At 25.4% G+C, this 12,943-nt stretch overlaps 3 protein-coding genes across 3 annotated transcripts in view; 1 reads left to right on the plus strand and 2 right to left on the minus strand.

The window, feature by feature from the left end:
* LOC105364149 (uncharacterized) overlaps positions 1 to 2,194 on the plus strand; it is a 3,074-nt gene extending 880 nt beyond the window's left edge. The window contains exons 2-4 of the mRNA XM_011502012.1: positions 504 to 556; positions 1,060 to 1,297; positions 1,775 to 2,194. Of these exons, the coding sequence (XP_011500314.1) occupies positions 504 to 556; positions 1,060 to 1,297; positions 1,775 to 2,059 (576 nt within the window). The 3' untranslated portion in view covers positions 2,060 to 2,194. The remainder of the gene's footprint in view (positions 1 to 503; positions 557 to 1,059; positions 1,298 to 1,774) is intronic.
* Positions 2,195 to 3,868: 1,674 nt separating this feature from the next.
* Eaf6 (chromatin modification-related protein EAF6/MEAF6) lies at positions 3,869 to 6,159 on the minus strand. Its single transcript, XM_011502013.1, has 4 exons — positions 5,999 to 6,159; positions 5,519 to 5,722; positions 5,416 to 5,452; positions 3,869 to 4,349 (listed from the first exon to the last, which is right to left on the minus strand). Exons 1-4 carry the CDS (start codon positions 6,068 to 6,070, stop codon positions 4,006 to 4,008), a joined length of 657 nt encoding a protein of 218 aa, XP_011500315.1. The 5' UTR covers positions 6,071 to 6,159; the 3' UTR covers positions 3,869 to 4,005.
* Positions 6,160 to 6,912: 753 nt separating this feature from the next.
* On the minus strand, positions 6,913 to 9,159 carry LOC105364151 (reticulocalbin-2). Its single transcript, XM_011502015.1, is given in 5 exon segments — positions 6,913 to 7,149; positions 7,477 to 7,932; positions 8,013 to 8,160; positions 8,812 to 8,880; positions 8,883 to 9,159. Coding segments are annotated over 5 exon segments (981 nt in total). The 5' UTR covers positions 9,019 to 9,159; the 3' UTR covers positions 6,913 to 6,977.
* Positions 9,160 to 12,943: the final 3,784 nt, after the last annotated feature.

Raw genomic sequence — 12,943 nt, forward strand, 5'->3', positions numbered from 1 at the left:
GTAGGGAAAAGAAATAAAAAATGCATTTAAATCAAAATATAATCAATTTTGATTAGCAATTATTTTTTGGTATATTGTATTGTAAAAAATAACTAAATCACAACAAATATATAGTAAAATAATATTTATTGTCTATAATTTTACAAAATTAATTAAAAAAAGAAAAACTTCATTTTAATATTTTGTATCGATGTTGTAAAATTCATTAGAGTAAATATACAAAAATTTTATTTTTTATAAGAGACATTTTACATATTTTTTCAATTAAAACTCTTATGGTACGTCTATAATTTGTATTATATAATTCGTTATAATTATATTGATTGTCAAATGGATATTATTGTTTAATTTATAATTCGGGCATTAGTAAATTATTAATTCATTTTGAGAATTTTGGTCCAAATACAAAAAATAAAAAGAAAAGAGAAAAGAGTTTGAACTTGAACTTAAACATAGAAAAACCAAAATTATGCTTAAATAATCACTTTATAATATTTTTTCAGGTACTTATTTTTGTTTTTCTCAATATAATGTGTCATAAAATCGCTATGCCATTGTAAGTAAAACTTATCAAATAATATATTATGTTATATTATTTTTAATATTAAGACCTATTGACTTACGGAAATAATTAATACTGGATAGATAATAAGTATTTTCAATTAATTGCGAATTTAGATTTATATTAAAATTTTATCTATTAACCACGTATATTGAAATATTGACAAATTATTAAATGTTAACGATAGTATTTATACTCTTAGTAAGTTTTGTACTTTACTTGGAGTAGTATAATTTGAATATTTAATATTTTTAAATATTTTTCTATAAGCTAATAAATAAAAAAGAAGTTAAATTACGACTGTTTTTCAATGTAAGAATAATTACATTTGATTTGATCCTTATTAAAGTCAAGTAATATTTAAAAATAACTATATTAGTTCGATTATGCTGTTATATAAAAATTTAAACGAAACTTTTTAGTATTTTTTCTGCAATTACATATTTGAATGTATTTTGTGTGAAGTTATTTAAATCGATATTTTATTGCATTTACAGTAGCACATTCAAACATTCAAATAGTAAGAGTCTTTATGATAAATCATTTTCGGAGAATTTTCACGATGTAATTGCACTTTACGCTCAAGGTACGAATCCAAAATATATTAAACAATCAGCGCAGAGATACGAAAATTCTTACAACGTTGCTGCGACTCAAGTACCTAAAGTCATACGAAAACCCAACTCATCTGCCGCTATTCAGCATGAATTACTCAATAAAGACTCAGAAAACGCGGTATGTTTGTTTTAACCCTAAATTTTTCATTTAATGCATTTTGAAAACAGCCCATTGTGATTTATTTCCCACTGCTACTTTATATTATCTCTATTCTCACTTACCTTATAATGATAATTTTTTATACATCTTATATATTAGCTTAGTTCTTAGTTTCTAATTTCTACTTTTATAAAAATACTATAATTACCCGTATTAGTTTAATTCTAAACTTTAAAATATAGAAATTATTAAATGCGAAAAATGAAACTTTTTATGGAATGATGTAGCAACTTGAAGATCTTTCGAAAAAGAAATAAATTGTCTGCGCGTGTAATAAAAGGCTCCGATGAAATGGTAAATTTATCTCCGTGAGGACTCGTGTCAGGTGCTCATTAATCGACGATTAAAACTCTCTATGCGATCGCCCCGTCGACTTTCTCCCGCTTTCCCCGCTAATGGACAACCGGGCATTAATGTACTCGTTCTTGGCGGCAGATATACGTGAAGTACTCGTACAACTACGGTGTCGTCGACGGAAATACCGGGGACTCGAAGGCCGCCTGGGAGGAGAGGGATGGCAATACAGTAAGAGGCGAGTACTCGGTGCTCGAGGCGGACGGCTCTATCCGCATCGTAACTTATACAGCCGATGATCTACATGGATTCAACGCCGTTGTTAGGAGGATCAAACCCTCGAGGCTGGCCTCTAGGCCAATGGCAGTTCAGACCTTCGAGCTCGCGTCCCCTTACAAACGTCCGAGGCACAAATCGTTTCGATAGTCATCCGAGCTCCAGGATCACTTAGTCTCCACTGGGCTTTCGTCATTCAATGTTCGAACGAAGCTTTTATTTATGTATGAGAAATAATGGGATAGGTATTTACGCTTTTCTTATAAAAACAAACTAGAATTTTGATGATAATTAGTTATAAACGTAATACCTTTAAAAATATTGAGATGCGTATGTTCAAAGTATATTGGTTATTTACATTATAATATTTGTACATATTAAATTGTCATGGATAATGTTTATAACACTTTAATAAATCATAATTACAATTTTCTTACAAACTTCAATACACCAATCAATTTCCTACGTTAAACTTGTTCAAAGATTCGATTTATTATAATTATGCTATATGTATATATAAAGTTATTGAAATTGTTATTTTATGTTAATATTATAATTCACTAATGTGATATATTGTACCTAATTTTTTTGCTGTATTCTTTATTTTATGTTGTCTTCCACATATTTTTAATAATATACTTGTTGCTTTCATTCTCTCCTACTTCTTAGTTTATTTCGATATAAAAATTGCACCAGTTACTTTAATATTTATTGAAAAAATTAAACCTATAAATTCAGTCCATTTATTTATTTTTATTTTTATATATTTTTCATTTTTTTTCATTTTTTTTTTTTTTTTTTTTTTTTTTTTTTTTTTTTTTTTTTAACAAAGATAATAAAATCAATGAAAAATGGAAGAATATATAAATTTAATTATTGCAAAGTATAATCCATGTTCGTGTCAGAAGAAAGAAATATAAAATAGAAGTTGTCAGTTTTCTAAAAAGTTTTTATAATTCAAATTATCGTACAATTAAGTCATTTTATTAAATAATTAAAAAATGTTGTTATAAATCACATTATTAGTTCACAGTTGTCAATGCAATCAGTTTTATTTTTTTTTTTAACAAATATAAATCTTGATTTTATAAGATCACTTTTACAAGATTATTGGCGCAAGTTATTAATAAATTTGTTAAAACTTACTACATCCTATTTTTTTTTTTTTTTTTTTTATAATATGAAGCAATAGAATGCTAAATAAAATGTAGTTTATACTAGTCTTACACCTTTGAAGAAAAAACAAAATAATCACATATTGATTATAATATGTAATTACATCTCAAATGTATCAACATAAATCAAATCTTATAATAATCTATTAATGATAAAACAATATAACTACAGTACTTATTATTAATGTATGAGCAATTGTAAAAAAAGTGTCACAATAATAGTGTAAAAAAAAATAGAAGTATACATAATTTTAATCTATCTAGTAATTCTTGTTAGAAACATTTCTAAGATACTGATTCATTGATTCATTCTTATTGAGAAAATGAAAATACTGAGTGCGTTACAATTCTTCATAATCAATTGATTTACGGTTAAAATTATTAGTCATCTCTAACATATTCTATTACAACGTGACCATTGTGTTAAAGATTACATTTTTAAAATATTCATGAAGATTTGAAATTTGCATTTGCAATCAAAACTTAACATTTTTACATAATTAATATTCTTATTTTAAAATAATGAATTTACATTTTCAGTTGTAATAAAAACATTATTTTTATATTCATTTAAATAATTCGTGCATTAAAATACAGAGAAATTAATATTATTTCTAAAGTGTAAATGATTTATTTAAATATTGAAGTGTTTATGCAATATTAGCCGCAACAAATATCTTTGTTGTATTTATCTATACATTACTTTTTAATATGCCAAAATTTCGAAAATCAATATTTAAAATCAAATGTTTATATTCCATTACATTTGTTGTAAAATATTTATTCATCAAAGTCTTCAAATTCTCATTATTTTTCATTGAAATTAATAATAAACACGAGTTTGTATGATTGCAATGTTTGATGAAATATGGACTATTAAATGAACTGTTGGGGTGGAAGAAGATTCCAAATTTACAAATCCTACCTATTTCTAGATCTCTTACTACTACTTTTTTTAGCACTATTAGATGGTCTACTTTTGTTAATATCTTTACTATTGCTATGTCCATCTTTCACTGGCGTTGATACATGATCTAAATTACCATTAGTTATAGGGCCATTTGATTGAATTGGAAAAGAAACATTACTGTCTGTACTACCAAGAGAACCATTATTTTGAGCATATCCAGTTTGAACAGATGTGTGGTTTTTACCACTGACTTCTTTGCTATTGCTAGATGAGATTGTGTTTGAATTGCTGAAGTTACAATTGTCCTCACTGCCACTGTTTCCAATCTGCGATTCTGACTCGCTGTATCGGTCAACTAGAATCATGTACCTAGTATTAATAGCCAAACGCAGATACCAAGCAAGAAGAAAACAGCAGAACCATAGAGAATCTCAATAAGACGTGCAATGAATGTAATAGATGTATTTACAAAATATATATACACACACACACACACACACACACATATATATATATATCTAAATATGCATGTAAATACACATATATATATATATGTATAATGATATTTAAAAATTAGAATGAAAGAATGTTATACTATATATTTTCATAATTTCATCAAAATTTATTAGTTTTGTATTCCAATAAAAAAATAATCCAATTTAGTAAAAAGATAAAAAATATTATTTAACTAGATAAATATTAAAGATGTTATTCCATTTTTATTATTTTATAATTAAAGATTGAATATTCAAGAGCTGAATTATGAATTATAAAACAACTTTTACTAAAGTTTACATTTATTAAGATTTAAATCATATCTATGCATTACATGCACATGCATATCTTGTGTGTGTGTGTGTGTGTATATATATATATATATATATATATAAACATTTTCCACTCTATAATCAAAAGTTATATATTTTAACTAAACTAAGTTACACTCTACTTTTATCAATTAATATTTAATTTATTACTAAAATACTACCACCATAATTTTTAATATTAAATTTTTTATCTACATAATGAAGAAATAATACTAACAAATAGAGCTACCTATACAAATATTCAATAGAAAAAATGTAAGCACCGGCATTCAAAGTATATGCAGCAAACTTAAATATAATTAATTTTACATAGAATATATATTTTTGCATGAAAATAAAAATAAAAGAAAAGCCAATGTAAAGTAATAAAGTTTTTATGTAATAAAATAAGAAATATTTTACATTGCCTACTTATAATTAACAACAAGTAAATTAGATTAAATATCTTACATAAATGAACTAAAATACACTAGAATGCAGGTGCAAAATAATTGATACTATGAAAAGAATAAAAAAGAATAAAAGGTGTCAGTTGATTTGCAACAATATTAACTGTGAAGTTTGAAAGTTATGAATATCCGTTTAAATCCTTACTTTTTTCCTGTGCATTTTCAGCCAATCCACTAACAGCCTATAAAAATAAATTTATATTTGTGCATTTGGAATGTAATATAAACTTTAATAATTATATACTAACAGCCATAGATGTAATTGATGATTTTGAGAATAACCTTTCAGCCTCTTTAAATTTTCTATTTCGTTTATCAGCTTTACTGTTAGTATTTTTGTTACTTGCTAAATATCTGTCCCATCCACGAATGATGTTACCATATAGTTGTGTATCTTCGAGATAACTCCCTTCAAAGGCATATATTTGCCTTTCAAGATTCGCTAATGTTTCCTAAAATGATTATTATACTTATTTATATAAAATTTATATAAATAAATAAGAAAAATTAATAAAAAAAAAAGTATTAAATAGAGGTTATGTTAGAAAAACCAAATATAACCTGAAAATTAAACAGATTTTTGTGTTCCTAGTATAAAGCTATAAAAGGATTAAGAATAAAAAATGATTATTTGTAAATACATATTTAGGATTATTATATAACAATTCTTTATGCAAATACGAAAATATGTATGATATAACGAATGTTTATATTTTTGCAACACTTACAGCAATTTCTGCTTTTCTTTTAACGAGTTCAGCTAATTCTGCTCTCAAATCTACTGACGATTTTGTGGACATGATTAACGAAATTTGTTTTTATTCACTGTAAAATAAATTCGTATCAACTAGCACTATAATAAACAAAAACTCTAAAATTCGCTTATATATTGTCAATATTATCATCGGCCATTGCGTTTTACGTGTTGGTTACTTACTTCCTGTCTGAAATATACTTCCGACTTTTTCCCGCAGTATTTTAAATTGTGAAATAAAGAATAAAGATGAACAGACAAGTGTTTTTTTAAAAAAAATTTATTAATTATTCACATTATGAATATGAATTATGTTTATTTTTCGAAAAATGTGTATTTTACAATAAGAAATGCTTTACAAACATCATGATATATTACAATTAAGATGCAATACTTTATAAATATTTAATTACATGATTTTAAAAATATTTAATTATTATTTATTTAAAATGTTAATTAAAAACGTATTTTAAGTTATAAATTAATTATATAATAAGTTTTTATTAAACTAGTCGTTTTGTTTATATATATATATATATATATATATATATATATAACTTGCAATGTTAATTAGTTTAATTTTCTTTTATATAAAAGAAACGAAATGATCAATGACTATTACAATATTTTTAAGTTATGACAAGAAGAAAATATGGCACATAAGTAGAATTAACCTTTAAATTTAAGATAAAGGCTGCTATGCTTATATATTAAATTTCTTAATACTGTTTTAAACTAGTGTTAAAAGAACACATTATTCTATATTAGTTTTTGTTAATAAAACTGTTATAATTTAGTCAATTACTAATGTCGTACATATAAAAATTGGATACTAGAATACATAAATGAAAAAGCACAAATTAAAAACATTAAAAAGGCTCTTAATCATTGTTGTTGTAGCGAAATTTGTAATAGTTGGAAAGTATTAATAACGTTTGGTTCGTTACTGATTCTCAAAGCTCATCTTGGAAATGTTCGATATCCTGTAAATGGTCCCCGTAGTCAGTCGCTTCACTACCTACGAAAATATCATAATGGTCCAAAATTTCATCAAATGATAATCTATCGTCATGATCATCGTCAGAAGCTGCGAATAAATGATCCACTTCATCATTCGTAATGTCCCTGAAAAAAAAAATTAGTATATAAGATTAACAAGAGTAATCATAAATACATAAAGCTAACATAGTAAGATTATTATTGTCAATAAATAAATAGAATTAATTTGATCCTTTGTCAGATTAAAAAAATATTTTCTATGGCAATTTGATACGGATGTATTTATTTTTTCATAAAACATTATTTTTTATGCACAAGGAGCTACTTGTACTTTAGTAACTTTGAATCAAATGTTAATAACGATCGAAGAATTAACTTTCATATAATTGAATTTAAAATTGTGTCTGAGGGTAGTTACGCGTAAAATTTATTTAGGTAATTAATATAACTTACTCATTCCTTGGGAATAGCCAAGTATGTACTTCAGTGATATTTAATTTACCATCACCATTTCTATCATAAACACGATCAAATTTATCTTTTTCAACAATAAGCCATTCTTTATTCTGTCCTTCCGCTCTATCCCCTAAAAATTCTTGAAAATTAATGTAAGAATCTCCATTCTTGTCATATTCATTAAATGTTTGTTTTAAAATAAGATCTAGCATTCTAGGAGTTTCTTCGGGATGAGTATATGCTTTAAATTCATCCGTATCTAAATAGCCATCTTTATTCTGGTCAGCTTCTTGAAAAGTCTCTTTATCATTTGCAATTAGTGAATCATCCGCAGCTAAATCTTCTGGATCAGATCCACAAGTATCTTGTAAAATTTCGGACCAGGTCACTCTACCATCTTCATCAGCATCGACATCTTCTAATCTATCTTTAGATTCTTTATCGGACAACATTCTAAAATAAATAACCACGATAGTTATTATACTTACTTATTTAAATAAAAAAAATGTCGTTTGTATTTTCTACATACTTACGCGAGTGAACGTAAAATCCATGCTTTCAATTCATTCCGCTCAATATATTCGTCTTTATTTAAATCCATTTTTGTTAATAAAATACGCAATCGCCTTTTTGATTCTTTAATTGGAAGTTTATCAAACTCTTCAGCTTCCTTGACGCTACCTACATTTTGATAAAGAAAAAATATCGATCAGATATAATTTAATGTTAAAAAACCTATGTATTACTTAAATAATATTGTTGTTATTTAATATCCTTAAATTTATTATAAAAGTCATTATATGTTTAAAGATACAGTTGTTTCTATATACTTAGCTATTTTGGAATAAGAAACAATCGAACAAAATTATCTATTGTATAATTAGAAATAGCTAAAATTTTAAATAGTCTTGGAATTATTAACTGCATCTATATTATTAAATTTATCATTCTTTAACGATAAATCCAAATATTTGACGAATAAAAATAATCTGACATGTTATTTAACGTTCGTCTACTTTGCAAGTGCTTACAATAGCATCGTTATAATGAAAGAAATTAAAGACAAGACGTACACATATTTCAGCAGCAGATTGTGGTATCAAGTTATAAGAAAGATACATGAAAGATAATAATGATAAAGTAAGTAACAGATAATTGTTATTTTATCGAAGGTTAATTTTTCTTTTTTTTTCTAATGACACGACACTTTTACTTATAAATTCATTCCGAGCAGCATTATGTTGATTTTATTAATGTCAAATATGAAAAGGTATAGCTAAGTCAATTAGAAAATACATTAACGTAAAATGTTGTATGATGAGTCTCATTCACCGAGAATAGCCTCATGATCGAACTCCTGGTGATGCTCGCCCCCAGCGTAGTGGCTACTCGCTCGAGGACTCTTTCCCTGCTGCCGCCGTTCTTGTGCTTAGCGTATTGCGTGTGTATGTGTGCGGACGCAGCTCCTGATTTTGCGGTAAACTCGACGATACATAAGAGACACACGAAGGCGAAGTAACAGCGACTCAAAATTCGCATGATTACAGCCTTGCGGAACTTTAAGAAAAACAGAGACGTGATGTTATCGTGATGAAATCAGCCAACGAAGGATTACGGACAAGGACAATAATAGCAGATGAAATTGCTAACCTCGATAACCCTTACCTCTCTCGTGCTGCTCGATGACTTGGACCACTTGAACTTGGACCCACCGACAAACGACGATGACGTCATGGAGATCGCTCGATCTATCGAAGGACTTTCGAGGTAATCTTAATTTTCGAATCGAGGACTGTTATAGTTAATTTAATAATTTTCTATTAGGTTTGTTAATTATTAGAAATAACTAGTATAATATAATCAAGCTTCAATGTATTTTCCGCCTTTGGATCCACTGTGAAATGTAACTGAAATTGAATATTATACCGAATAATTAAATTAACTGCCTTCTTACACGTATTTTTTCAGTTTTTTTTTTTCTTTATCATTTAAATGTAACGGAAATGGAATATTTCTTATTTAAATATGATTGTTAATAAGTGCAGATGATAATGACAATTTTTATTTTGTAGAAATGTAACAGATCTGATCTAAACTTGGAATTTTGTAAAGTATTAATCTAATTATATTTTAATAAATAAAATAATTAATACAATAATACATATATCTAGTTGTAAATACAGTATCTGAATATTATCTGTATATATATATATATATATATATATATATATATATATATGAATATAATAAATAGATATATAACAAATATAATATAGTAAATATATATATATATATTTATAGGGAACCGAAATTTTCTAAAGTATTTTATATCTGCATATATTAGATAATAAATATAATATAGCTGTTTTTATTTTAGAGTGTATTATCCTTCGAAATTACGGGTTGTGGGAGAACTTAAATCATTAAAACAGGCATTAAAAAAAAAAAAAAAAAAAAAATTAAATATGTCAAAAAATTGTATTTAAGACAATTACTTGAATTCAATATATTGAAGTCATTACGCTTTTTTAATTATAATGTAATTCAATGTGTTTAGGGACAGAAGATAGCAGAATTAAAATATATTTTCAAATTTTAAAAAGTATCAGTCTTATACTTTTACCAAAGTGATACTTATATATATATATATATATATATATATATATATATATTTGGTCATTTACGTAATCGACCAACTAATTTTAAAGACCTCGAGCAAATATGGGACTAAAATTTTTTTTATCTCTCTCATGGGATAATCCGCTTAAAAATATTATAAAAATCTTATTAAAAATATAAATTCAACTTTATTTTAATAATGAATTATTTTAAAAATAATTTTATCTCGTATTTGCCCATTACAGTTGTTTGAACTTTTTAATAACGACAAATATTTTGTCATAATTATTAGTTATCCATTTTTTAAATTATAATAATAACATTTTATACTTATATGGGTAAGTTGTAAATTGAATCCGAATTGAACATGCATATATTTTTAGAAAGCTCGTGATATTATTTTTTATTTGCACTGTCAACACAAACTTCTCTTTGTTATAATCTATTCAAAAAGAAACGTGAATACGTGTATATGAAAACTAACTCACTTCTAAAACTGCTGATAAAAAAGCTGAATCGATAAATTTAACTGATGGCATCGACGTTAAATTAAACGGAAAAATTAAATGGAAACTAAAGCGTCGATCGAGACGCTCATCGGTAACAAAACTTTTCGTGAAATGACAGATGCAGACTGAAAACTAGCGCCTGGAGTGTTACAAAATCCTCATTTATGCACGAGCAGGTTTCCTTTACATAAAGAATCCAAATCTTTCATATGACAATGAATTTAATGAAAAGAATAACGTTAACGTTTCAATTGATATTCGTGGTAAGGAGGAAGTGGCTAATTTTTATAGTTTTAATAATAGATAGATGTCAGATAATTTGTTCAAATATTATAATACACAAGTACATTCTTTTAATCGAGCAAAACATTATATCCATTAAGAAAGTAACAAAACTATCGAAGAAAAGTAAATAAAATCATAAGTAGTATTATAAAATGACAAAGATGTTTGCAAAACCTGAATAAACTTAAATTTGTGACGACTACATAAATTATATAAAATTTCAATTTCATATAAAATATTGTTATTTATTAAGAATATTCAGATCAACAGATAAATATTCTTAAGTACATAAATTTTTCATGTAAATGATGACTTCCTTTTAAAAATAGCTGCAAGGTAAATGCCATTAATATTATTTATTTTAAATTATATATTTCATATGTAAAGAAATTAAAATTACTGATAAAAAATTATATTTATTTATTTATGATAAATGTCGCATTTAAACTAAAAAGTTACTTTTTAATAAAATTAAGTAAAAATTAGTTTAAATGTAAATTTCGATAACTTTGTTAGCCTAGTTTTATTAAAAATTAATTATTAAAATTAACTATAATTATTTTTAATACAGTTAATATACAATAATATAGTTATAGTTAATTTTTTACAATTATTTTTATAATAATTATACAATTGATTTTATACATATATCATATATCATGAATTTCAATTAATTTACATATTACGTAAATTTGTTATAAACTAAATTTTATATATACATTTATATATATATATATATAAATTATATATAATAATAATTTATAATAATAATAATATTATAATAATAAAATTACAATTATATAATAATAATAATAAATTATATATAATAATTATATATATATATATATATATATATATATATATATATATATATATATAATCAAGAATAATATTATTAATTTATAATATCCATAATGGACTGAAACGGATTTTCTACTCTACATTCTAACTACTCCTACATTTTGTATTCGACTATTGAATGTAATATCTACTCACTTGGCTTCAAAAACTCAATTATATAAGTTCTACTTTTATTAATAGTTGCACAGTATTTTCGAATAAATTTTGCATATACTTTTGCGACCACTTTGTATTATGGAGGCGTACTTGGCGCATGTACTTTATTCTGAAAGTCCAAATAAAGCATAAAAGGACGCAGGACTGTAGATGCGTGCAAAAATTTTCAAATATTTTCCCACAATTACAATCCGATTCTATAATTGTAATGCAAATGTAAATTGTAATGGTAATTTTAAGATTGAAAAAGAATGCAAAATAGATATAAAATTGATAAATCACATTATAAATTTTCCAATAAATGAAAAAGAAAATGAAGTATAATAAGAAAGAAAAACAATTATGGTTTCTACTTATAATAATTTATCGACAAATATATATAATTTTCTATAAATTTTATATAAATTGAATATATTTTTAAAATGCGGTTTGAACCATTTTGAAATTCCTAGGATATGCGTAGTTATATTTATTACTTAAATATCCTTGTAATTTAAGCGTATTTTATGAAAAATTTATTCGATAATGGCTTCATAAATTTTACTTTAAACTCCTATCTTTTTGTTATTATATGTTTTTCAGCAATAGCTTAACAATGTAACGCGTAAAAAAGAAATTGTCACTGTATACTAAATGATCTAAAATTCTGAAGAAATGATAATTTAATTGAAAGTATTTTCATTATTTTAACTGCACTGTTTGTCAAATAGCCGATGTAATATTATCGTAAATGGCTATTCAATGGCTTGATAATGAACAAAGTCGAATGACGAGTAAGGAATTTCAACGTTAAGAAGCGCATATTTTATTCATGCCTCGCAAGTGCGCATCAGCAACGTTATTCCAAGTAAATAATCAAGATAAAATCTGTTTTCAATTTGTGCTTCTGGTGCGGGGCAGGCAGCCTGCCCTGCGCACATCAAAACTAGCGGACATAATTTTTTGCACCCGTCAATCTTCCGGTGGTATCGCGCACTACAGCGCCAACCATACGAAAATCCTGCGCCGCGTTAGTTTCTATTCCCCCCCCCCCC

The sequence above is a fragment of the Ceratosolen solmsi genome, unplaced genomic scaffold, assembly GCF_000503995.2.
Source record: "Ceratosolen solmsi marchali unplaced genomic scaffold, CerSol_1.0 scaffold43, whole genome shotgun sequence".
Lineage (NCBI taxonomy): Eukaryota > Metazoa > Arthropoda > Insecta > Hymenoptera > Agaonidae > Ceratosolen > Ceratosolen solmsi.

Excerpts from the sequence above, each read along its gene's own strand:
- Eaf6 (XM_011502013.1), bottom strand. The coding sequence starts at position 6,070 with ATGTCCACAAAATCGTCAGTAGATTTGAGAGCAGAATTAGCTGAACTC. Across the intron at positions 5,453-5,518 it reads CATCAATTACATCTATGGCT|GCTGTTAGTGGATTGGCTGA; the intron begins GTTAGTATATAA and ends TTATTTTTATAG. Across the intron at positions 4,350-5,415 it reads TGAAAATGCACAGGAAAAAA|TTGACCGATACAGCGAGTCA; the intron begins GTAAGGATTTAA and ends ACATGATTCTAG.